At 41.0% G+C, this 26,981-nt stretch overlaps 1 protein-coding gene across 2 annotated transcripts in view; it reads left to right on the top strand.

Annotated features, from left to right (window-relative positions):
* The window catches only part of UBXN2B (UBX domain protein 2B), a 36,830-nt gene extending 16,074 nt beyond the window's left edge, over nt 1-20,756 (top strand). The window contains exons 3-8 of one of the 2 annotated variants that reach the window (XM_086336905.1): nt 5,984-6,134; nt 6,912-6,995; nt 8,334-8,443; nt 10,759-10,896; nt 15,273-15,434; nt 16,561-20,756. In XM_086336905.1, coding sequence (XP_086193031.1) covers nt 5,984-6,134; nt 6,912-6,995; nt 8,334-8,443; nt 10,759-10,896; nt 15,273-15,434; nt 16,561-16,723 — 808 coding nt within the window. In that variant the 3' untranslated portion in view covers nt 16,724-20,756. Of the gene's footprint in view, nt 1-5,983; nt 6,135-6,911; nt 6,996-8,333; nt 8,444-8,799; nt 8,885-10,758; nt 10,897-15,272; nt 15,435-16,560 lie in introns of those variants that run through there. The other variant, XR_015140837.1, reaches the window with a different exon arrangement.
* The last annotated feature ends 6,225 nt before the right edge of the window (nt 20,757-26,981 follow it).

Below are 26,981 nucleotides of genomic sequence, written 5' to 3'. Positions count from 1 at the left end.
TATTATGTTACACCAGGAGCCTTATGGTTTCGGGTTCCCCCACTCTTGGTGCCCTGTTCACTCGGTTAGGGTGCTGACCGCCACCATCACTCCACCAGGAGGTACAGTCTTTCCTTTATTGTCTGCAGATTGGTCATCTTGGCACAGTCTGAATATCCTTCCCTTTCACTTAAGTTTATCTGATATATATATATATACACACAGATATATGTGTAATATATGTATTATATATGTATGTGTGTATATATATGTATAATATATATTATACACAGACATTTATATAATGTGTATGTATATATATACACAGACATTTGTATAATATAAATGTATTATATAGGCATTTATATAATGTATATGTATTATACACATATATATATAATACATATATACATATGTATTATATATACACAGACATATATATATTTTAGCTGCTTCCTTAATTTGTTCAGTCTCCGAAACTTTGAAAGTGCTTAAAATATTAATGTACCAAAGTTTTACTCATAAGTTATTTGACTATTCTTCCCCAATTTGAACCAGTTTTTGAATGACTTGATTTGCTGGTATAAAAAATCAAAATATTTGACTTCTTAAAATTAGTACATTAATATTTTCCTTAAGGATTCAAATATAATCCTTAAAATATTTCAGTGAATTGTTTTCTCTTTTCTTTTATGCTGACACAGTGTTGCCATTAATGTTTACAATTTGATAATGCAATTTTTAAGGACTTAGTGCCTCAGATATGATTTCTAGAATTACTTGTCCAAAAGGAGGAGCTGCATTAAATATATTGAGGCTTATGCTGTTTGATCCGCTTAAAATACAATTGCAAACCAAATTATTGGCCATCTTTTCTTTTTGCTAAGTGTGATATTTTTGAATAGAAAGTATGTGGTTCTGTTGGCTTCACATTTGGCAGTGACATCTGCCTGATTTCATTGCATGTCTGCTGCTTTTGTCTGGTACAGAAATGGTCCACCTTACTTCATGGTCCACCTTCTTGAACAACTTTAAATATCAAAACATTCATCTGTTCATTGTTGTTTTAAGCCAGTATATTTTCAGTGTGACCATCATGTGAAGTTTCAGTAGTCTACACATAACTTGATCTGTTTTAAAGAAAAGGAGGGACAGGATCTACAGAAAAGTTCACAGAAGACAGCCTGACACCTGCTTTTACATATTCATCCACAAAAGGTTCTCTGTCACAAATAGGATTTTAAAAATGTAACTCTTCTTCTTCAAAAATATAAGAACTTAAAAAAATGTTCCCTACAAGTCATTAGATCCTAGTATGGTTTTGCAAATTTAGTGAGACAAGTTTCCACAATATCTGGCACAGTGTGGGTATCTGGCTGGGCCTTTAAAGATAACTAGAAGACAAGGGACAGAATAGGCCTAGAAGAAAAAAGTAATAAAAATGACAGGAGGGAGCTGAAGAGGAGCAGCAGAACTTGGGTAGCCTCATGGCAGGTGAGGATGGACAGACTGGGTGCTACCAGGGCCTACTTCAATCATGTGGGGCCTCTGTGCCCACCCAGAGAACCTCACTGGGAAGGGCCTCGAGCTTGCTTTAATGCTTTGCTCTTCAGTTCAGTCACTCAGTCGTGTCCAACTCTTTGCAACTCCATGTACTGCAGCACGCCAGGCTTCCCTGTCCATCACCAACTCCCAGAGCTTGTTCAAACTCATGTCCATCGAGTCATTGATGCCATCCAACCATCTTATCCTCTGTCATCCCCTTCTCCTGCCTTCAGTCTTTCCCAGCATCAGGGTCTTTTCCAGTGAGTCAGTTCTTTGCATCAGGTGGCCAAATTATTGGAGTTTCAACTTCAGCAATGAATATTCAGGACTGATGTCCTTTAGGATTGACTGGTTTGATCTCACCACCGTCCAAGAGACTCTCAAGAGTCTTCTCCAACACCACAGTTCAAAAGCATTGATTCTTTGGCGTTCAGCTTTCTTTATGGTCCAACTCTAACATCCATACGAGACTACTGGAAAAACCACAGCTTTGACATATGGACCTTTGTTGGTAAAGTAATGTCTGCTTTTTAAATATGCTGTCTAGGTTGGTCATAGCTTTTCTTCCAAGGAGCCAAGCGTCTTTTAATTTCATGGCTGCAGTCACCATCCGCAGTGATTTTGGAGCGCAAGAAATTAAAGTCTGTCACTGTTTTCACTGTTGCCCCATCTATTTGCCATGAAGTGATGGGAGCAGATGCCATGATCTTAGTTTTTTGAATGTTAAGTTTTAAGCCAGATTTTTCACGCTCCTCTTTCACTTTCATCAAGAGACTCTTTAGTTCTTCTTTGCTTTCTGCCATAAGAGTGGTGTCATCTCATATCTGAGGTTATTGATGTTTCTCCCGACAATCTTGATTCCAGCTTGTGCTTTATCCAGCCCAAGTACATTTTGCTTGATGTACACTGCATATAAGTTAAATAAGCAAGGTAACAATATACAACCCTGATGTACTCCTTTCTCAATTTGGAACCAGTCCATTGTTCCACGTCTGGTTTTAGCTGTTGTTTCTTGACTCGCATACAGATTTCTCAGGAGGCAGGTAGGGTGATCTGGTGTTCCCATCTCTTTAAGGATTTTCCACAGTTTGTTGTGATCCACACAGTTAAAGGCTTTAGTGTAGTCAGTGAAGCAGAAGTAGCTGTTTTTCTGAAATTCTCTTGCTTCTTCTATGATCCATTGGATTTGGCTGTTTGATCTCTGGTTCCTCTGCCTTTTCTAAATCCAGCTTGAAGATCTGGAAGTTCTTGGTTCACATACTGTTGAAGCCTCGCTTGGAGAATTTTGAGCATTGCTTTGTTAGCATGTGAGATGAGTGCAATTGTGTGGTAATTTGAACATTCTTTGGCATTGCCTTTCTTTGGGATTGGAATGAAAACTGACCTTTTCCGGTTTTCATTTGCTGGAAAACTTTGCTCTTACTGTCTTGAAATTCTTAACACATTTTGAACAAGGAGACTCCCACTTTCATTTTGGTGCTGGGCCTACAAATTACATGTCCAGTCCTGGATGCAGCCACAGCACAGCCAGCCTGGAAGGCCAAGGAAAGCCGTGCTTATGTGGAAAGGGGAAAGCCAGTGTATGGTTTTACTGTAAATTTTACAATAAAAATTATAGTGATAAAAACTTTGTTTCTAGTTATAGACACACCTCAGTTGTTTTTCTCCTCTCTGTTCTAATAAGATTTTGGCAGTGGACAAGTCTTTTAATTCCCTAAACTTCAGTATTTCTTATTTGTACAGTGGAGTTAATGCCATTTTTATGAGGATTAAATGAGCACTTGATAAATGTTAGTTATTATTATAATACCTTTAGAAAAAGAGGACTGGCAGTACCATATAAAATAAAGAGTAATGAGGAAAACAAAATAAGAAGACATCAAGAAAAGAACAACTGTAGTTATCCAAAGAGTATGCTGGTAAAATTTAGGATTAGGATTAGCGTGGTGTCAGTGGAATGGAGGAGAAAGGGTGACATTGGTGTGGATACTTTTAAAAGAATTTATTGTAGAAACATGATGATGTGGAATAGAAATGTGGTGACATGGAAAAGAGAGTAAGAGAATGGGAGAGAACTCTGAAAAGTTCTTAATCTAGTACCTGAGGAAAATGTGATCATTCATGGGAAGAGATGAACTGGATTCAAGTAGGTGCTTTTCAGTTCAGCACTGGACCATAAGTAAGAGGCTCTAAAACCTATATTTGAGAGTCATCTCTACAGAGGAAGTTGTTATCTCTGGACAGGGACAAATGATGATCAGATGAGTTGAAATAGAGCAAGAGAGAAGTAAGTATATAGGAATACTTATGAAAGAGGTGAAAGGTGGATTGTGGATCTAAATATAAAAGGGAAACAATAAAATTTCTGGAAGAAAATAGACCTCGAGGCAGGCAGAGATTTCTTATACTGGTGATAAAAATTCAGAGACCGTAAAGAAGTTAATAAATCTTTTCCTGTGCCCGGTTTTTCCTGTAAGGTCTTCCTCACCGAGACTGAGAAGAAGGAGCCTTGTAACTCAGCTCTTGAGGTTAGGGACCCAGGAGGGAGCCTAAGCTCAAGAGATAAGGGAGAGCATGCAGCAGAAGCTCCCCACTCCCTCCCCTTCCCTCCTTCCCCCTTCCCTCCCTTCCCCTTCCCTTCTCATACTGCCATTTAAGGCATCAGCTATCAGGCTCTTTCTTGCCCTGTTGTTCAGTTGCCGTGTCCGACTCTTTGCAACCCCATCAGCTGCAGCACGCCAGGCCCCCCTGACCTTCACCATCTACCGGAGATTGTTCAAACTCATGTCCATTGAGTCAGTGATGCCATCCAACCGTCTCATCCTTTGTCACCCACTTCTCCTGCCTTCAGTCTTTCCCAGCATTTTCCAATGTGTCAGCTGTTCACATCAGGTGGCCATAGTATTTGAGCTTCAGCATCAGTCTTTCCAATGAGTATTCAGGGTTGGTTTCCTTTAGGGTTGACTGGTTTGATTTCCATGCTGTCCAGGGAACTCTCAAGAGTCTTCTCCAGCACCATAGTTTGAAAGTATCAATTCTTTGGCACTCAGCGTTCTTTACAGCTCTCACATCCCTACATGACTACTGGCTTCTTGCACTGACCCTAGTCTTAAACCCAGCCATGGCAGTGCCTGGCCTTGGTTTGTTGCATGGGGCCCTCCGAGGATCAGCTTGGCAGGAGGGCTTCGGTTGGCTCCTCTTCTGGCTAAACTTGGACCTCAGGTGCCTCCCCAGGGCACTAGGAGCTTGGAGTCCACCCAGCCGCCCCCAGCTGTGAACCAGCCTTGTTAGTGGGGTTCTGCTGGTGTCCACTGTTCTCCTCTTGGATCTTTCCTCCATGGACAGTGAGTTGAGAGCAGAGCTTCCCTTCCCTTTCCTGTTTCGTTCTCCACGTACTCATTTGGAGAAAGCCTTAAAGGTGACTCTATCCCTGATCTTCAGTGCTGATAGAATTTTCCCCGTCTGTTTCATTTTCTGAGTCAGTTCATTGTAGATTGGAAACTGGACTGGAGGGTATGTGTAGTTCAGGAAATGAGCTTTGGTTTTCGTCTTATTCTGAAAGTCTCCATGTTTATATTTCATTGGTTATATTTTCTGACATTCTTGACTGGAAAAAATCTTGAAAGATAAAATAGTGTACTAATTTATGTGAAGGAAGCTTTTATGAGGAAATAGAAAAGAGAGGAGAAATGATTCAATGCATAGTTAACACATTGAGAAAATTGTGGTCTGAATTATTTACCTTTAACATAGTGAAAAAGTGTGAAAGTGTTAGTCATTCAGTCATGTCTGACTCTTTGTGACCCCATGGACTGTAGCTCACCAGGCTTTTCTGTCCATGGGGTTCTCCAGGCAAGAATACTGGAGTGGGTTGCCATTCCCTTCTTCAGGGATTTAACCCAGGCTTCCTGCATTGCAAGCAGATTCTTTATCTTCTGAGCCACCAAGGAAGCCCTTTAACACAGGGAGATTACAACCTTTAACATGGGGGGAGGTTAATTTTTCAGTCAGAGCTCTCTGAGGAATAAACTCTATGTGTAGGCCTGTGGATTTAGATGTTCATATCGTCTCAATCTGGAGGGCTTTTCACTAACCAAGTCCTATGAAATGTGGATTCCTCTGGGGAGGCGACTTAGCTTCTGGCTGTCAGCAGTGTTTTCCCAGGATCACACCGATAGATCAGCAGTCACAGAGCGGGAGGGAGGAAGAAGCAAGCTAGTTCTCAGGTGGCATGCTGAGCCTGCTACCAGCGTTTCCTCAGACTCCATGAGAAAGTAGATAAATGAACTCTTTACTTCTTAATTTCTTGATCCCGATTTTAAAATTAAGTACTTTCACAAAAGCCATAGAAATGGCTCTTTTTAAATAAAAGTCATTTCCTAAGACTATGTAGTCTTTTGCTTTAAAGTAGTTTATGCTTACAATCTGTTTTTATTCATGAACTTTACAATGTTTAAAGGTTCTATTCAAGTGAGCATGAATGCAGTGGATTACATATAGTTCAACCTTCAACTGGGAAAATTGTGAATGAACTTTTCAGAGAGGCGAGACAGCATGGAGCCGTCCCTCTGAATGAAGCCACAAGAGCCTCGGGTGATGACAAATCTAAGGTAAGGGCTGAAGTTTTATATGCTATCAGTGTACTTGATCTGCTATAGATTTTTATATTATTTGCAAACACTATTTCTCTGTGTATTTCTTTTTCAGATATTTCCGTTATTTTTCAAAGTCTATAACTTTCTATTAATCAAAATTAAAGCAGTTTCTTAACATTTCTATGAGTGTGATGATTAAAAACCCATATATGATATGAATAATAATTAAAAGGAATGGTGTTTTTACTTCATAAGCTGCCTCACCTGAAAAATAGAAGAGCTTGTGATTAGTGAAACAAAATAAAAAGTGCAGTTCAGTTGATGCATTACAGTTGAATCAAAGCTGCTTATAAAATAAGTATGGAGCTTTTCTTCAGGGTTATTTATACTCAATTTATTAAATTCTTCCTTTCTCTATGAAGCTCTTAATGCTTTGTCAAATATGATTCAAGAATTATAATTTTATTATAAGACTTGTTATAAAATATTAATGGTGAGTTTTAAAAGTCTGTTCCTAATTAAAAATATTATTTCAGTGTATGAATGTATTTCATAATTTAAGATTGGCGTAAGTTATTTCAGTTTCTGAGTCACTCATGTTTTTATGGGAAGAAAATGATATACTAGAGTATACATTTCTGTAACATAAGACCTTTATTTTAATGTAAAAATTTCCTGGAAAGTATATACCAGTGTGGCTAATTGATCTAGTTTTAAAATATATATCATACATTATCATACATTTTGCTTTAATAAGACTGAATTTTTAACCCACTTGCTGTTTTTTTTTAGTCTTTTACAGGTGGAGGATACAGATTGGGTAATTCCTTTTGTAAGCAGTCTGAATACATCTATGGAGAAAATCAGTTGCAAGATGTAGGTACAGTAATGAAAATGAGAAATTGTTGATTTTTGCCCCTAGTTACTACGGTTTTTATAAAATTAAAAACTGAAATTCTCTTCTGTTATTTTTTGAAGTATTGATTAAAAAAACTAACGTGTAAGTTTTCAGATTCAAATGTTGTGTTTCTCAGCTGTGCCTTTTTTGTATCTCAGCTGTGCCTTGCACTTAAAGATATATAACCGTTTGTGAAAGAATGTATCATTCACTGTCAAAATGAGTTACATAAATGTTATAATAATTATTATAAATGGCATACCATCATGGTGTAGAATTAGCTGAGTTATATACATGGAAACATAGGGCTTCCCAGGTGACCCAAGTCATAAACAATCACCTGCCAATACAGGAGGCACAAGAGACGTGGGTTCGATCCCTAGATTAGGAAGATCCCCTGGAGAAGGAAATGGCAGTCCACTCCAGTGTTGTTGCCTGGAGAATCCCATGGACAGGGGAACCTGGCAGGCTACAGTCCACATGGTCAGAAAGAGTTGGACACAACACGTACGCACAAACGTAGAGATGCCTAAAGTCAGTCTTTGTTTTTTCTTTTTGAAATTTTGAAGTTAACCGTCTCGTTTTCAATGTGATGAATAGTTTTACTTTGGAGGGTCGCTGAAGATTTCATCGTGCTCTCTGGCATGAAGCAGAGAAGAATATGAGTGTAGATGAAGGGGAAGAGTGGCTGTGGGGTGGCAGTGGCTTCTCTCATGACTTGGATCTTCTCAGTGAACTAGAAATAATTGTACTTCAAGGCCAGGCTCCCACAGTGGCACCTTTGATATTTTAGCCATTGTCAGTTTGTTAAGCCAAATACAAATCTAAGGAAGCACACATGGTTCCATTTATGTCCTTATTTGACCTGAATAAAGTAAAGGATGGTACAAAAAGCTTTGTATATTTTTTTAAATTTTTGTTGGGTTTTTTTTTTTTTCTTTTTAATTTATTTTTGGCTGCACTGGGTCTTCATTGCTGCACGGCCTTTCTATAGTTGAAGCGAATGGGGGCTACTCTCTAGTTGCGGTGTGCAGGCTTCTCCTTGTGGTGGGTTCTCTTGTTGTGGAGTACGGGCTTTAGAGCTTGGACTCGGTAGTTGTGGCACATGGACTTAATTGCCCCACAGCACATGGGATCTTAGCTCCCCAACCAGGGATCAAACCCATTTCCTTGGCATTGGCAGGCAGATTCTTAACCCCTGGACCACCAGGGAAGTGTGTACTTCATACTGTAAGTAAGTGGTAAATAACGTGTTTGAAAATTAAAATTGTTTAATGCAGACGCATTCTTGTATTTCTTTTTTCTATGCGCGAAAGGTTCAAATTTTGCTTAAACTGTGGAGCAACGGTTTCAGCTTGGATGATGGAGAGTTGAGACCTTACAGTGACCCAACAAATGCCCAGTTTCTGGAGTCTGTTAAGAGAGGGTAAGATATGTTACTTAGATTTTGTCTATTACTGAGGGTGGAGGTTTTTTGTTTGTTTTTTTAAACAGACCACCAGTCAGAAGTGCTCCACTGGTTTTTAAGAGTGAAATACTGGAATATATTCTGTAAACAGCTTCTGGGGGGAAGGGTATTTTAAGTATATAAAGGACACATTGCTATCTATAAGTCACTGGTTCTTAACTTGGTGGGGGGAGCAGTAGATATTGGTTTCCTTTAAAATCTCATGAAGCTATGGTCCCAGTTCTGAGAAGCAGCATCGTAGTGTCATAAATTTATGAATTGATCAGTAGGTGTCTGCCCATCTGCTAAGCCACTGTCCTGCTTACTGTTGACAGGGTGACTCACTGCATGTATGCCTGAAAGCCGCTTATATTAGAAATCTTTTTAAATGGCATTACTGCTGGCAGAAGAATTCAGAAGGTTAGTTCGAAGTTAAAATTTTTGAAACCAGATTTACAGTGCCCTGACCCATCTAAAGAACGTTGTAACTCACCAGCCCTTGTGGCTGAAGGACAAGGACTTGAGTGATTTTGCTACAATTACAAGAGCTATTTATTTTCACTAGCTGATAAGTGATCATCCCTAAGTAGGAATACAGTGAAAGAAAGACATCAGGCTGGTTATGAGCTGGGAAATGTGAGTAGCAGTGAAGGGCCCAGAACAGGAGGCTACTCTCCATCCAGGAGTTGAAAGTGGGGCTTTTCCAGGCAGTGAAATTTTTCCTAGCAGAGTGGTAGGAGGGGAGTGGAGGTGGAACTCTGAAGGAAAGGCATTTTAGGACATTAATTTGCTTGGATTTTGAAGTTGAATTCTCCCAGATAATGTCAGAATACTGAAGAAGGTTTCGTAAGACATGCTGTAATTGGGAAGGAAGTCATGAGAAAGGTGGGAGGCTGTCCCGGCAGGCAGTGTGTGCTGGTGGTAAATGCAAGGTCAAGAGCTGAGGTCAGGGCCATGGGCTTGGGAGCTTGCAGAGTCACTGAGCAGACTGGGAGCTGCGGGGGCCAGGGGGAGTGGGCTTCTGCCTGGTGAAGATCAACAGGACGATTGAAATAACATTTACTTCAGGATGGGAGAAGGAAAGACCATGTTGATGATGAGTGTGCTCTCCGTAAAGATCCAAACTAATTTATTACTAAATGAAAATACTCCATGAACTTTGTAGGCTAACGTTCAGTCTTGGAATACCAAGGGAATGTTTTCATTTGAGCCACACTGTATCCTCAAGTTCAAATTATGATCAAGAACCATTTTAGAAATGGCACCTTGAAAAAAATGATTGATGGTCAGATAGTGGTTGTCAGCTGTATAATCATTGCCCCCTGCTTTATGACATATTTTGTAACACCATCTTTACTATCCTCAAGGAAGTGTTTACAGATAATATAATCAGTCTATGCCTATTATGTCTAAAAGTTTCATGTAACATTTATCTTAAATATGGTGAAGAAGTAAAGGAAGGTAATTTATTATGCAATTACACATATTTCAATATATAACATAACCAAAATATAACAAAGTAGATAGCTTGGTTCCTGGGTAGCTCAGTGGTGAAGAATCCACCTGCCAATGCAGGAGACTCGGGTTAGATCCCTGGGTTGGGAAGATCCCCTGGAGGAGGAAATGGCAACTAACTCTAGTATTCTTGCCTGCAAAATCCCTTGGACAGAGGAGCCAGGTGAGCTACAGTCTATGGGGTTTCAAAGAGTTGGACACAACTGGGGAACTGAGCACACATACACACAGACTGCACACCTGTGTGCAGTCTAGCACTTATCATGTAGATATGACAAACAGAAATCAGAATAATGGGGTAGTGAGGTGTGTGAAGTTAGCAGCTTCGTTACTATACGTGGTATTGCAGTCAGAGACTTGATTAAGTTCCAGACAAAACAAAGTACAATCTTTGGTTTATGTGGCAGGTGAGTTTCTGAAAAGTTCAAAGCATATTAATACAATACAAAAAAAAACAACAGTTGCCTGCAGGAGGGTGGCACACATGAATCAGACGATAATCAAAACCATCCCCGTCAAACTTCCAGCCTTCCGCCAGGGTGTTCAGAAAAAAATACCGCACTACCTGTTAGGTCCTCAGGGGGATTTTCTAATGCTGACTGAGCTATAAATGCCATCCCACAGTTCAGGGCTCTAACTGTCAGAAGCACCTCCACCAACAGGATACAGGTTCTCTTTTCTCTACGTCCTTGCCAACATTTGTTATTTGTGCTCTATTTGATGAACACCATTCTGACAGATGTGCGGTCTTATCTCATAGTGGGTTTTCTTTTTTTAAGAGAGATTCCCCTGGAGCTTCAGCGACTGGTTCATGGAGGACACTTGAATTTGGACATGGAGGACCATCAGGATCAAGAATACGTAAAGCCTAGGTTGAGGTTCAAGGCTTTTAGTGGAGAAGGACAGAAACTTGGAAGGTAAAATCCTAAAATGAGAAAATACTTGTCTTTGTTCAACATGAATTTTCTTTGAGAATGAGAGCAAAATAACCTAGAGAGTAAAAACTAAGATACAAATTGTGAAGACCTCGCTGATGGGATCAGATGTGCAATTTTGATGATAGTGTTAGTAGATAATGTTATACTTCAGTTCAGTTCAGTCGCTCAGTCGTGTCTAACTCTTTGCAACCCCATGAATCGCAGCACACCAGGCCTCCCTGTCCATCACCAACTCCCGGAGTTCACTCAAACTCATGTCCATCGAGTCGGTGATGCCATCCAGCCATCTCATCCTCTGTCGTCCCCTTCTCCTCCTGCCCCCGATCCCTCCCAGCATCAGGGTCTTTTCCAGTGAGTTAACTCGTCGCATGAGGTGGCCAAAGTATTGGAGCTTCAGCTTCAGCATCAGTCCTTCCAAAGAACACCCAGGACTGATCTCCTTTAGGATGGACTGGTTGGATCTCCTTGCAGTCCAAGGGACTCTCCAGAGTCTTCTCCAACACCACAGTTCAAAAGCATCAGTTCTTCGGCACTCAGCCTTCTTCACAGTCCAACTCTCACATCCATACATGACCACTGGAAAAACCATAGCCTTGACTAGACAGACTTTTGTTGGGAAAGTAATGTCTCTGCTTTTTAATAAGCTGTCTAGGTTTGTCATAACTTTCCTTCCAAGGAGTAAGCATCTTTTAATTTCATGGCTGCAATCACTATCTGCAGTGATTTTGGAGCCCCAAAATGTAAAGTCTGACGCTGTTTCCACTGTTCCCCCATCTTTTTCCCATGAAGTGATGGGACCAGATGCCATGATCTTCATTTTCTGAATGAAGCTTTAAGCCAACTTTTTCACTCTCCACTTTCACTTTCATCAAGAGGCTTTTGAGTTCCTCTTCACTTTCTGCCATAAGGGTGGTGTCATCTGCATATCTGATGTTATTGATATTTCTCCCAGCAATCTTGATTCCAGCTTATGCTTCTTCCAGTCCAGCGTTTCTCATGAGGTACTCTGCATATAAGTTAAATAAGCAGGGTGACAACAACATACAGCCTTGACGTACTCCTTTTCCTATTTGGAACCAGTCTGTTGTTCCGTGTCCACTTCTAACTGTTGCTTCCTGACCTGCATATAGATTTCACAAGGGGCAAATCAGGTGGTTTGGTATTCCCATCTCTTGAAGAATTTTCCACAGTTTATTGTGATCCACACAGTCAAAGGCTTTGGCATAGTCAATAAAGCAGAAATAGATGTTTTTCTGGAACTCTCTTGCTTTTTCAATGATCCAGCAGATGTTGGCAATTTGATCTCTGGTTCCTCTGCCTTTTCTAAAACCAGCTTGAACATCTGGAAGTTCACGGTTCATGTATTGCTGAAGCCTGGCTTGGAGAATTTTGAGCATTACTTAGACAGCAGTTAATTTGCATATCCCTGACTCTGTCAGTACCTTTGTAGACATGAACCCACTTCATCTTCACAGCAGCTTCTTGCCATAGCGCCTGTCACCACTCCATTAGCAGGTGCAGTAGTTCTTCCAGAGTAGTTAAGCTAGGAAGTGGTTAGAGTGTCAGGTTCAAACCAGGCACTCTGCCTGCAGAGTGCATGCTTTTTACCAGTTGCCATCCTGCCTATTTCTGATTATGATTATGTGGGTTCAGAGGGGGAAATTATTGATTAGATAAAACAGTAAATATCTTAGATCATAGCTGTAAGCATCTCTCTGCTGTAAGTAATTGCTAAGCTCTTACAGCCAAAGCAATGTCCTTAAGTTGGTTATTTTCAATATATTTTAAGCAGCCAAACTCTTTCTTCAGGAAACACATATAGAATTCTCATTGCAGAAAGAGGGGATTGTCTTAGATATCTCCAGACAGTGAAACCCAGGACTTCGCTGAGCACAATTTAGAAACCAGTGAGTGTGGCATGATATATGATGGACTCCTTTATAGTAGCCATGACTGGACTCTTCATAAACATAATGTGTGCTGGTAAACGTGACCCTCCGTTTTCCACACGTCACTGCAGGTGGTACGTTGAATTGGCTGTGTCGCCACCATGCTCTCTTGGGTGCCCTGTATTCCTGTTCATGTGACTCCTTCCTTTCCAAGTTCTTCTCAGCTGCCTTGTGCACAGTGGTTCTGTCTTCCCCTTTCGTTTCTCAGCATAGGGAAGAATTCAGTGTCAGTTCGTTATACCTGTCTTTCATTGTTATTCCATGTAATTTCACTTTGACAGACACACACATCATACAAAGAAATGCATGAAAGCTTTTCTTCTTAGAGTTCCCACCCTGCACTTGATTTTCGTGTTTTGAGAAGTAGCTTAGCTGGCCCCAATTTTTTTTAAAACAGAAAGCATTAAAGCACAGAAAGAGCAGTGTGAGGCAACTTGACGTCATGGAGAGGACCCCAGAACCCCATGTGCCAGTGGGGTGATGGGTAACTTTTCCTCCCCTGGTGGTTGTTAGGACAGTAGTTAAAACATTAATAGCCAACTATATAGAAGCACTGACGTGCTTACAGATCTAATTAATTTAATCTTTGCAATAGTGCAGCTGTTGTCTCTGTTTTACAACTGAGGGAACTTGGGCACAGAGAGGTGAAAGGACTTGCCGCCAGTCACATGTCTGACAAGCGGCAAAATCAGCCCTGGAGTCAGGCTCCTGGATCTATGCTGTTAGCCATGGCGCCTCCCGCACTCCAGAACTTGAATGTGCTGCTGGTGGTGATGACAGCGTGGAGACCTGGGAATAGGGACACGGAGGGAGAGGGAAGAGGCCCTTTGGTTCATTGCCTCCCATCCTCCTGTCGGCACAGTGACCCACCTTGGTGGTACAGCTCTTTCAACCCTGAATTACAAACTTGACAGGAAATTCCTTAATACTACCTGAGCAGTGACTGCAGATCATCATGTTCTCCTTTTCTATGTCTTTTTCATATACATTCTGAAATTGGTTCTGTAATATGTGTCAGGAGGTAGCTAAGGAAAGGCAAAGCATAGCAAGAAGTGCCAATTACTTTTCCCACTTGGCTGTATAGGTTGAGAAAAGCTTTTGGGTGGGAATAAGAGCCATAATGAGCTCAGTTTGTACTAGAATAAAGCACAAATGCTCATGGGGCCTCTATCCTAACAGATTTTTTTTTTTTTTTCAAAAGTAAGATAGGGACCCATCTAAGTCTCAATATTTGAAAGAATAAACATCAAGATTGTCAAAAGATCCCTTAAAAGATAACTGAGATAAAACTAAGATGTGATGTCTTTAAAGAACTTGGCTGTATTTGTTTTAATTGCTTAACCAAAAGAGCACTCTGTTTTTGACGTTCACTCGCAGCTTACGGTTACGGGTCATCCTGCTAGCATTGGAAGGCACTATGGTCACTAGTAACCACGGTCCACTGGAAAGAGATCATGTCACACAAGGTTCATTACACACTCATCACCGTATATTAAGTCGATAAAGTAAGATCTTTAGTTAAGAGTTTTGATACTAACTCTCAAAAATTAATAGACTATACAGAGAAGGAGAATTATATAGTAGACCTGCAAAGCACTATGAACCAACTCAAAGTAATTAAGATTTATACAGTTTTCATGTAACAGTAGGATACAAATTTTATTCAGGTTCCCCATAGACTGTAAACTAGGAGACACTGGAACATATCCAGGGGTATAAAACAAGATGCAAAAATTTTATAGTCTAAAGATATTGAAGTCATACAGAGTCTGTTTATTTATCACTGTCATTACCATATATTAAATTTCTCATTACTTCTTTTCTGTAAAACAGTAACTACTTGAATCAGATTTTTAAAGTGGTATCAACTAAGTTTAAGCTTAGTATTGATGATATGTACAAATATAACTGATACCTCTTGAAACACTGTTTCAAGCACTATATTACTATAACAGACTTTCATAACATTATTATTTCCATTTTATAAATGATAGAACTGGGATTCAAAGAGATTAATTTACATACTTGAGTTCACACAAATTGACAAAGCTGGGATCTGAAATCTGTCTGTGCTCATGGTCAGTCTTGGACATAAACTCCAAGTTGCTCGGGTTTCTGATTGAAGACCATTGTGCCCAACAGTCTCATGAAATTTCAAAGGGATGAAGGAGGAAGAAAGTTGGATAAACTAAATCAGAATTGTAGGACCCAGAATAATTTTAATAAAAGAGTTTTCAAGAAAAATAGGCTATCCCAAAGGAAGCTGTGTTCTCGCTGGTGCAGACGTGATGGCAGGACGAGTGGAGAGTCAGCTGTAGGTCCGAGTGGTGCTTCTACTGTCTGCAGTGTGTCATGCGTCTTACGTGTTTATATTTACGTTCTGATTCTTTAATTCTTCTTTCTTAGCCTCACACCTGAAATAGTCAGTACACCTTCCTCCCCAGAAGAGGAGGAGAAGTCACTGTTCAATGCAGTGGTTCTTATTGATGATTCCATGCCAACCACCAAAATCCAGATCAGATTAGCAGACGGGAGCCGTTTGATACAGAGATTCAACAGTACTCACAGGTAAGCTCAGGGTGACTTATCTTTGTAAATCTGGGTGCATCTTGAGTCAGGAAAAATATGAAATTGCTTAGGTTTACTTTTGAAGTAAGTTTTTGACAGAAAAACTTGAAATAAGAAGTCAAATACTTAGTACTTAAACATCCTCTGTAAACTGTCCAAATACTAATGCAAATGCAGATACCACTTAGAAATAAAGAAAATTGTTAAAAGCTATCATTTTGCGCTGATGCTAAAACCAGGAAAAGTTGAATCAGATTTGATTTACTTTAGTAAAACCTTATTTGAACTTTACTCCTTTAAAAATTTATGATAACCCTGATTGAAAGTGAAAGTCACAGTTGTGTCCTATTCTTTGCAACCCATTGACCATACAGAAGTCCATGGACTTCTCCAGGCCAGAATGCTGGAGTGGATAGCCTTTCCCTTCTCCAGGGGATCTTGCCAACCCAGGTGTTTAATCCAGGTCTCCTGTATTGCAGGCGGATTCTTTACCAACTGAGCTATCAGGGAAGCCCTAACCCTGTAGGATTAATAATCTACATAGAGATTTGTAGTGTAAATAAAGTTTAATTGTGCTGTTATCAAGTATTTCAAATTAACAGTTTTAAATGTCATTTTAGCATTCATTTGTTATGCTAATAAGATATTGTTTTTATTGTTCACTGTGTCCCACTAAGAGATAACATTTATGATCTTAGTTGAGTTGCTGTGTCTATATGAAAGTAATTTTTTTTTAACACTTTTCGTAGGTACAGACTCACATTGACATAGGCTCATCTGAGGTACCTTTTTCTGGATCATGTGCTACTAAGATGTTTTATACTATGAAAAAGTCAGCCCTTGTAGTTCAGTGTAGTAGCATTGTTGATGTTTCTTTGATGGAACAACTCACCTGGAGATTGTGTCTGTTTACAGTGAAAGTAACTGTTAGGTACGCTCCAGAGTTAATCCTCATGTTTTACCTGAAAGCCAAGATAAATCCATCCATTGAAATTAAAGAAGGTTATAACACATTTAAAGGATTAGAACTGTGTGATTTATTTTAATTATTATCTAATTTTAGCTAAAAAACCTAAATGACAATAAAACTTTCATATCACAAATTATTTTCATCTTACTTCTTCAGGATCCTGGATGTCCGGGACTTTATCGTTCAGTCTCGTCCTGAATTTGCAACTCTTGACTTTATTCTCGTGACTTCGTTTCCAAACAAAGTGCTAACAGATGAAAGCCTGACACTACAAGAAGCAGATATTCTTAACACTGTGATACTGCAGCAGCTAAAATGATACTGTCCTACCTATGCAGTAGCATGTAGGAATGGTAATGTGCCATACTAGTGAGGAAAATACTTAAGAGCGTAAAAAATTATTTTTATTATTTATACAGATAAATTTTGGTTTAATTCTTCAATCTTCCAGCTTTAGGATAGACAAATTTGGACTAGGAGTAGATCTTAAGGTAACATATGTTCGAAGTTTTAGCCAAAAGGGCTGGCTTCCATTGATAGCTTTTAAATATTCAGGCAAACCAATTTGATACATGCTCAGAGTTAATGTAACAGCACTTATTTGCAGAGAAAATGAACAAAATGCCATTTTTGACAAATGTATTTGGTAAAATTTGCACTAAAGTTTCTTGATGCTGCATTGATCAGCAGCCATTAAGAAATCTTCTGATCAAACACCTTGAAATTTTTTCTGTAATGTATACTGGGAACTATGTATGTATTCTGATATTTAAATACTTGGATTGTATGATAGTTATTTCTCCTATTAAGATAAATAATTCCTTTCTACTTGCTGATTTAGCTGTTTTACTCATGTCAGAAAATACAGTTTCGCCTTGTGTTTTATGACCTTCATAAACCAGAAACAAAGACATAAAGGTCAGCAGTTCTTGAGGAGGAGTGTGTTCAACTGCACTTTAAAGGAGAGTAACTACAGTCCCTGGCTGCGCCCGTCTTGATCACCCCCATTTATTCATTCAGCAAGTGTTTCTGGGGGACCCACCATGTATACTAAACACTGTTGTAAGTGTTAAACCCAGAGTGTATTGTACTGCAAAACCAAATGAGGGCAGAAACGAAAGAATGAATTCCATCAAAGAGACAGAACCTGAAGAGTCACCAGCGTAAATGTCTGCGTTTCTGCTGGAGCCAGATGTTCGCTGAGTGAGGGAGGTGCAGCAGGAGTGAGAGAAAAGCTTCTTCTTCTTCCCAACACCATTTCATCTCTGGTCACCTCTCCTGGCTTGTCTTTTATTGCTGCTGTAACAAATCACTACAGACATGGTGGCTTACAATAGCCTAGGTTTCTTGTACTTCTCTGGGTCTCACGTGGGCCTCACTGGGCTACAGTCAGGTGTCAGCAGGGCACTGTTCCTCTTGGGAGGTCTCGGGGAGATGTGTGTCCTTGCCTTACCAGCTTCAAGCGGCCACCTGCATGCCTGGGCCTGTGGCCCCCTCTCTTCGTCTCCAAAACTAGGAACGCTGTATCCCTCTGACTCCTCTGTCATCACATCTCTTGGAAAACAGCCGGGAAAGAGTCTCTGTTTATTGGGTCTACCAGGTGATCCTGGATGCTCTCCCCACATAAGGTCCATAGTAACTGGATCCTTGAGGTCCCTTTGATTGTGAAAGGTGATGGATCACAGGTTCCTTCCAGTGCACCAGGGCTCATCTCTTGCCTCTTCAGCTGGCATCCATCCCTTCACTATGGCCAAGCCCCTCATCTTGGCTTCTATCCTTACGGCCTTTGCCTCCACCTTTGATTCTCCTTTCTTCTAAGGGCCCTGGCAATTACATTTGCTTCACTTGGATACTCTAGGATAATCTCCTCGCCTCAGATGTGTGACTTAACCCCATCTGCAGAATCTCTTCTACCACATAGACTGACAAATTCATTGGCTTGGGGATTAGAACATGAGCCTTTTGGGAGGCCTTTCTGTCTACTGCAGTCCACTCCTGTCCCGAAGATCCACATTCCACCCTGAAAGGTGCTCAAGAGCTTCAACCCACTGCAGCACCAGCTTAAAAGTGCAAAGTTTTACCTGGATCTCATGAACTCAGATGTCCCGAATCTCATTTAAATCATGTAAACCAAGTATGAGTGAACATCTGGTATGAGTGGTTCCTGGGACACAATTTCTCTCCATCTGTGAACCTAGAGAAACCAGTTATATAATGGCAACAGGCATAAAATAACCGTTCTAGACATTCCTGTTTTAAAAAGAAAATGGGGTGGAAACGGGAGCTGCCAGTGCCAAGCACTTTGTAAGTTCAGCCAGACACACTCGGCTTGAAGGCCTGGAAACAGCCTTCTGTGACTCAGCAGTCTTTGTAGGTGTGTGACTTTCTCTCAGAGACCTCTTTTTTTTTTTTCCCTTTTTCATGAAAGGTAGCAGGTATTTGCAGCCAAGTAGTTCTATCAGCTTGTAATGTCTGTAATTGTAGGAGGCTGAGCCATCTTTTTTCATTTCATGTCTCTGTCCCCTTTAAGAAAGCAATATCTGCTAATGTAACATTCTCGAGACATGTGTGGATCTTCTGTGTATGTTACAGAGATTCACTCCATTAAACCACAGGCTCCTTCCAGAGCTTTCCTAGGTAACCCAGCTGTTTCCGGCTGTCTGTGACCTTCTCTGTCTTTCTCAGGTATAAGCAGCAGGTCGTAGGCCACAGTCTCATCTCTTCCCCTGGAGCAGGCCTCAGTTCAGTTCAGTCGCTCAGTCGTGTCTGACTCTTTGCGACCCCATGAATCGCAGCACGCCAGGTCTCCCTGTCCATCACCAACTCCCAGAGTTCACTCAGACTCATGTCCATCGAGTCAGTGATGCCATCCAGCCATCTCATCCTCTGTCGTTCTCTTCTCCTCCCACCCCCAATGCGTCCCAGCATTAGGGTCTTTTCCGGTGAGTCAACTCTTTGCATGAGGTGGCCAAAGTACTGGAGTTTCAGCTTCAGCTGCCTAAAAGTAAATCTTTGAATTTTAATGTCTTTGTTATTCGCTAAGGATTTCCAGGTCATCAAGTCCTGTTTCCTTTTTTTTTTTTAACAGTCCTTCCCTCAACTTATCTATTTTTTCTCACATTAGACTATAATCAGTAAGAAGAAAGCAGGCTGCCCCTGCCACACAACTTAGAAATCTCTTCAGCTGAGAGTCTTGAGTTTCTCTCATGCTTCTTTCTTTCCACACAGCTGCAGTCACAATGCTAAGCTTCCTGCCACTGATTCACTGGAATCTCTTCCTTCACTTTTCCCGCAGCACAGGCCTCATTTCCTCCTGAACTTTTTAAAAGGTCCTTTTTTCCAGTAACCCTGTCCTCACAGCCACATAGCTGTTCTCTGACACACCCCTTACCTCCTTGGACCCCTCGCTGCCTTTCCCAGCCATGGCCCTGCTCCTTTGGCTCTCTGCCACACTCCTTTGAATATTTCCACCCTCTTCCCACTGCCCAGTTCCAAGGCTACTCCTGCATTTCTGTGTCTTTGTTAGCAGCAGCACCCACTTCTTGGTCTCTGGAAAACTCCACTCTGCCAGTTGACCTGAATGTGCCAGTAGGAGCTTTGGGTGTCACGTTTCACTGGGGGCTTCACTTCAAGGAGCTGAATTTGCCTATGTGAGGTGGACAGTGGGAGGGCTCCCAGACCCACTCACCTGCCAGTGTTGGCCTCACCACCGCAGAGAAAACTCGTGCTCGGTGTCAGAAGCAGCGTATTCCTAAGACTTCTCAGAATGGGAAGCTCTGTTCCTTCCCACTGGTTGGAAACAACCTAGAGAATGCAGACGTGACAGTTCAGTCCGTCAGTCTCCGCACAGAAGGGTTACCGGTTGTAAGCTACGCTTCCAAGGAGCAGAGTCATATCTGTATGGAAATAATCTCCTGCAACAGGTGAACATTTTAAATAAGGGCATTGCCCTGTTTTACATTAACAAAATGGAGAGAACCTGTAAAATTATTTGAAGTTTTATTCTTGTAGTTTCTTTTTAGTCAGGTGGAGTGCCTGAGGATGCACATACATGAATGACTGCCGTTCTTGTATATAATAGTTTTCCAAAATAGATTCTTGTTGGGAGGGAGAATTAAACAGCCAGAGGGATGAACATTACTTTTACAAGTGTTCTACAAAGTGTTTGCTTCCTTCAGAGTTCTCCTGAATTCTTTTTACTATTGCAGTCACTGTAACTTTTTAAAATTTATAATTCCATTAGAAGAGATTGTTAACAATAAACAACCATGTGTGACGTCAGTTTTGCATGATGTGTGTAATCAAGAAAGTTTTAAGTGTGTGCTTACCAATAAAGAATGTTTTCACTGGAAGTCATTGAGAAGCCTTTTCATAATTTCCTTGATGTACAGTTTTATTCAGGTGACTTAATGGAGTATTTTAAATGTCAGTAACGTTTCCCACATGCATCTTTTTGATGCGCAGGAGGATCTGAGTTGTAGCAGTGTTATCTCTGTGTCCCATCACTGATTCAGTTTTCATTCCACCAAAAGAAACGGCAGATTTTTCTCCACTTTGGCCACAGTGGACCTCTGAAAACCTTGTCATGATATGTGTTGTTGATAAAGTGCCTCAGGATTTCCCCTTAAGAGTTTTTGTCCCTGGCTAGTGATGGAAGTAAATGTGTCCAATGTTGTCATAAAGGCTAAGAAACGTTTTCTGTAATCCTCTAATTTTAAAGTATCTTTTAACTCCAAGTAAACATTATGTAAAAGGAGCCCTGTTGCGTGTGTGTGTGTGTGTACAGCACGTATAAATTACTCATGTAGCCCATAACAACTAGCTATAATTTACTTAGTTTAATACTTAATAATTGGGCCTCTTTAGAATTTATAGCTGTGATTTAAGTCTCTGAAGAAAAGGGAGGATGGCTTTTTTTAGGAAGTTTGAACTTGATGGTTTATTTTCTTCTAGACAAATATTTCTATATTGTTAAATACAAGAGTATAGTCCATAATGGAACCCCTAAATGCTAAGGCCCCTGTCACCAAATGTTGACTTGACTTAATTACAGCAGAGGCCCTCCCAGAAATGGAATCTTAAATCTTGTCTTTCGATAATCTGATCAACACTAAACGGGCCATCTGTCTGATAAATCCTGCTGGCCCCTCAAGAAAGTGACCTTGCCATAACTTTTTTGCCTAGTGTTAGCTTCCTGTTCCTTCCCTCTTCTGCCTATAAAATGCCTCAGTTTCAACAGCTTCTAGGAGCTCCTTTCTGTTTGCTAGATTAGATGGTGCCCATTCGTGAATTGTTGAGTAAAACCCACAAGATTTTTGAAATGTATTCATTTGAATTTTGTATTTTCACAAAATGTGTAGCAGAGACCTTCAGAGTCATTCTGAAGAGCTACAACCTTAAAATTTCCTGAGTCCTGCCTAGGTGATTTCAGATGACTTAGGCCACTCAGGAAAGCTACAGGAAAGATGGAAGTAAGCGTGGATCACAGCATTTCTTGCTTTCTTTGGAAATAATTACCAACTTATTAGCATGGACTTAGAGACATCACAGGGGCTTCCCTGATGGCTCAGTAGGTAAAGAATCTGCCTGCAATGCAGAAGACTCAGGAGATGCGGGTTCAATCCCTGGGTCTGGAAGAACCCCTGGAGGAGGAAGTGGTAACCCAATCCAGTAATTTTGCTTGGAGAATCCCATGGACAGAGGAGCCTGATGGGCTACTGTCCATGGGGTTGCAAGTCAGACATGACAGCACACGCACAAGAGACATCACAGTCAGCAATGTGATAGGTTTTAATTGACTTCTGTCAACTGAAAAAAAAGGCACAACGTGAGAGTTGCATACTGAGGGCAAAATGACTATAGCTGGGAGGCAGCACCTCAGCTCTGAGGAATGTGTATATGCGATTTTGGTGTATATGTGGTGTGATGTCTCTTGTGCGTGTGCTATCGTGTCTGACTTGCAACCCCATGGACAGAGGAGCCCATCGGGATTCTCCAAGCAAAATTACTGGAGTGGGTTACCACTTCCTATATGGTGTATATGTAAGGTCATTGTATATGTGATTTTGGTGAAGGGGGTTAAGATCTGTATATGGTTTTAGTCGAGGGGCTTAAGGTCAGTGTATGCATGGTTTTAGGGGGTTACGTACAGTCAAGCATGCGTTTTGGCAGAGGCTTGCTGCTAGTCATGGGCAGGTGTCACTGTTTATGATTTTAGTGCTTTTCCAGATAGGAAGAGATGCAAGCCTTTGGGCTCCTAAAATGTTATTTTGAAAATAACTATCCTAAGGCCTTTCTGCCAGTTTTTCCTGGACTGCGGTTGCCTCACTCCTGATCTCTACCCTAACTCCTTTCGGTGGCTGTTGAAGGTCAGTGGCTGCAGTGGCCACTGACTTTATCCTTGTAAAGCCAGGTAGCCAGCGACAATTTTTAGTTGGCACTTCTCTTGAGTGAAGGTATGTGTGTGTGTTAGGCAACAATAAAAGAGGCCCATGAGATGAAAGATGTGGAGCAGCTGGGTTTTTTTCCTCTAGAAATTCTTTTCTGCCTGTTCCTTCCTTGCGTGTAAATTTGCTCAGCCCTGCTGTTTATTTGTGTAGATGTCAACACAGTCATATCTACAACAGTGACTTTCCTTAATTGAACGTTGGGGATAAGAGTTCTTAAAATGAGTGAACGTCCTTTGACTTTATGCCTTCGTGTCTGCTTTTTGGTTTGTAATTTCTTTGTCCACACAGGGCACCTTTCAATGTTAATTATAAAAGTTCCTACATGGTAGTTTGTGTATTTAATGTCTTTCCTGCTTTGTTTTTCATTTTTTCATCTGTGGGAAAGGCTAGTGTCTTATATTGTTGACAGATTTTATCATTTTTAATCATAGGATCAAGAATGGTAGGAAGTATGCTTTAGTTTCCTATCAGAGTCTATGTTGATTAGGAAGTAGCAACTATGAATGCTACAAATATTCATAACATCAGTAGGCTTGGAAGTGAAAGCATGAACATAGTTAAATCCAAGTGGGAGTCCTGCCCCCAGCCTGGAATTTTTAACTGAGTCTGGGCTTTTGAACCCAGGAGGGAGCAGGGTGAAGTAACATCCTTTAGAAAGAAATGTTCACCTTCCTATGAATGTCAGATTTAACATTCCCTGAGGTGAAGTGGTCACTTTTATTCATGTAGTGAAATTATATGCAAATGAAAGTTTTATGTTGGTATGTTGTAAATACATGATAAAAACCCCAAGGCTGAGAGGTTTTTTTTCCTTTGAAAACTTATCATAAATGTTGATAATGTCAGTAAATCCATAAATGTTACTGTTTGAAGTATTGTGTCCATTGGTGTCCTGTGACTACTCAAACTAATCTGATTTTATAGTCTTTTTTAAAAATTTTATTTATTTGACTGCATTGGGTCTTAGTTGCAGCATATGACATCAAGTTCCCTGACAAGGGATCGAACCCAGGCCCCATGCTTTGGGAGCACAGAGTCTTAGCCACTGGGCCACCAGGGAAGTCCCTGACTTTATATTCTTTAATGTGAAGCACGTGGTGAGTCATTGGCGATAAGGCTGCATATGTTGGAGTAACTACTTGGGTTTAACACTTATTGAGGGCTCACTCAGAGCAGAATTCTGTACTTGGAAGGCAGAATGCCACTTACGGTCTGTCATGTCGCTGTGTTACAGTGTCACTCAGTTCTTCTTCCTTGGTCACTAACTCATGTCCAACTCTGCAACCTCATAGAGTGCAGCATGCCAGGCTCCCCTGTCCTCCACTATCTCCTGAAGTTTGCTTAAATTCATGTCCATTGGAATACGGAATGAAGCAGGGCAAAGACATAGAGTTTTGCCAAGAAAATGCACTGGTCATAACAAACACCCTCTTCCAACAACACAAGAGAAGACTCTATACATGGACATCACCAGATGGTCAACACTGAAATCAGATTGATTATATTCTTTGCAGCCAAAGATGGAGAAGCTCTGTACAGTCAGCAAAAACAAGACCAGGAGCTGACTGTGGCTCAGACCATGAACTCCTTATTGCCAAATTCAGGCTTAAATTGAAGAAAGTAGGGAAAACCACTAGACCATTCAGGTATGACCTAAATCAAATCCCTTATGATTATACAGTGGAAGTGAGAAATAGATTTAAGGGCCTAGATCTGATAGACATAGTACCTGATGAACTATGGAATGAGGTTCGTGACATTGTACAGGAGACAGGGAGCAAGACCATTCCCATGGAAAAGAAATGCAAAAAAGCAAAATGACTGTCTGGGGAGGCCTTACAAATAGCTGTGAAAAGAAGAGAAGCGAAAAGCAAAGGAGAAAAGGAAAGATATAAACATCTGAATGCAGAGTTCCAAAGAATAGCAAGAAGAGATAAGAAAGCCTTCTTCAGCGATCAATCCAAAGAAATAGAGGAAAACAACAGAATGGGAAAGACTAGGGATCTCTTCAAGAAAATCAGAGATACCAAAGGAACATTTCATGTAAAGATGGGCTCAATAAAGGACAGAAATGGTATGGACCTAACAAAAGCAGAAGATATTAAGAAGAGATGGCAAGAATACACAGAAGAACTGTACAAAAAAGATGTTCACGACCCAGATAATCACAATGGTGTGATCACTGACCTAGAGCCAGACATCCTGGAATGTGAAGTCAAGTGGGCCTTAGAAAGCATCACTACCAACAAAGCTAGTGGAGGTGATGGAATTCCAGTTGAGCTATTCCAAATCCTAAAAGATGATGCTGTGAAAGTGCTGCACTCAATATGCCAGCAAATTTGGAAAACTCAGCAGTGGCCCCAGGACTGGAAAAGGTCAGTTTTCATTCCAATCCCAAAGAAAGGCAATGCCAAAGAATGCTCAAACTACCGCACAATTGCACTCATCTCACACGCTAGTAAAGTAATGCTCAAAATTCTCCAAGCCAGGCTTCAGCAATATGTGAACTGTGAACTTCCTGATGTTCAAGCTGGTTTTAGAAAAGGCAGAGGAACCAGAGATCAAATTGCCAACATCCGCTGGCTCATGGAAAAAGCAAGAGACTTCCAGAAAAACATCTCTTTCTGCTTTATTGACTATGCCAAAGCCTTTGACTGTGTGGATCACAGTAAACTGTGGAAAATTCTTCAAGAGATGGGAATACCAGACCACCTGATCTGCCTCTTGAGAAATTTGTATGCAGGTCAGGAAGCAACAGTTAGAACTGGACATGGAACAACAGACTGGTTCCAAATAGGAAAAGGAGTACGTCAAGGCTGTATATTGTCACCCTGCTTATTTAACTTATATGCAGAGTACATCATGAGAAACGCTGGACTGGAAGAAACACAAACTGGAATCAAGATGGCCGGGAGAAATATCAACAACCTCAGCTATGCAGATGACACCACCCTTACGGCAGAAAGTGAAGAGGAACTCAGAAGCCTCTTGATGAAAGTGAAAGTGGAGAGTGAAAAAGTTGGCTTAAAGCTCAACATTCAGAAAATGAAGACCATGGCATCTGGTCCCATCACTTCATGGGAAATAGATGGGGAAACAGTGGAAACAGTGTCAGACTATTTTGGCGGGCTCCAAAATCACTGCAGATGGTGACTGCAGCCATGAAATTAAAAGACGCTTACTCCTTGGAAGGAAAGTTATGACCAACCTAGATAGCATATTCAAAAGCAGAGACATTACTTTGCCAACAAAGGTTCGTCTAGTCAAGGCTATGGTTTTTCCTGTGGTCATGTATGGATGTGAGAGTTGGACTGTGAAGAAGGCTGAGCGCCGAAGAATTGATGCTTTTGAACTGTGGTGTTGGAGAAGACTCTTGAGAGTCCCTTGGACTGCAAGGAGATCCACCCAGTCCATTCTGAAGGAGATCAGCCCTGGGATTTCTTTGGAAGGACTGATGCTAAAGCTGAAACTCCAGTACTTTGGCCACCTCATGGGAAGAGTTGACTCATTGGAAAAGACTCTGATGCTGGGCGGGATTGGGGGCAGGAGGAGAAGGGGATGACAGAGGATGAGATGGCTGGATGGCATCACTGACTCGATGGACGTGAGTCTGAGTGAGCTCCGGGAGTTGGTGATGGACAGGGAGGCCTGGCGTGCTGCGATTCATGGGGTCGCAAAGAGTCGGACACGACTGAGCGACTGATCTGATCTGATCTGATCTGATGTCCATTGAGGCATTAAATTAAATTCATGCTATCTAACCATCTCATCATCTGCCACCCCCTCCTCCTTTTTCCCTCGATCTTTCCCAGCATCGGGATGTTTTCCAGTGAGTCAACACTTCCCATCAGGTGGCCAAAGTACAGGAGCTTCAGCTTCAGCATCAGGCTTTTCAATGAATACTCAGTGTTGATTCCCTTTAGGATTGACTGCTTTGATCTCCTTGCAATCCAGGGGACTCCCAAGAGTCTTCACCAGCACCACAGTTCAAAGACATCAATTCTTTGGCCTTCAGCCTTCTTTATGATCCAACCCTCACATCCATACATGACTACTGGAAAAACCATAGCTTTGACTATGTGGACTCAGACTTCAGCTTAAATATGATTTTTCTCCAGAGAGCCCCAC

The sequence above is a fragment of the Bos grunniens genome, chromosome 14 (assembly GCF_055505025.1).
Source record: "Bos grunniens cultivar Pamir isolate PY7600 chromosome 14, Bosgru_T2T1.0, whole genome shotgun sequence".
NCBI classification, from domain to species: Eukaryota; Metazoa; Chordata; class Mammalia; order Artiodactyla; family Bovidae; genus Bos; species Bos grunniens.
The sequence above is the reverse complement of the archived record's forward strand: the minus strand, read 5'-3'. Positions and strand labels throughout refer to the sequence as shown.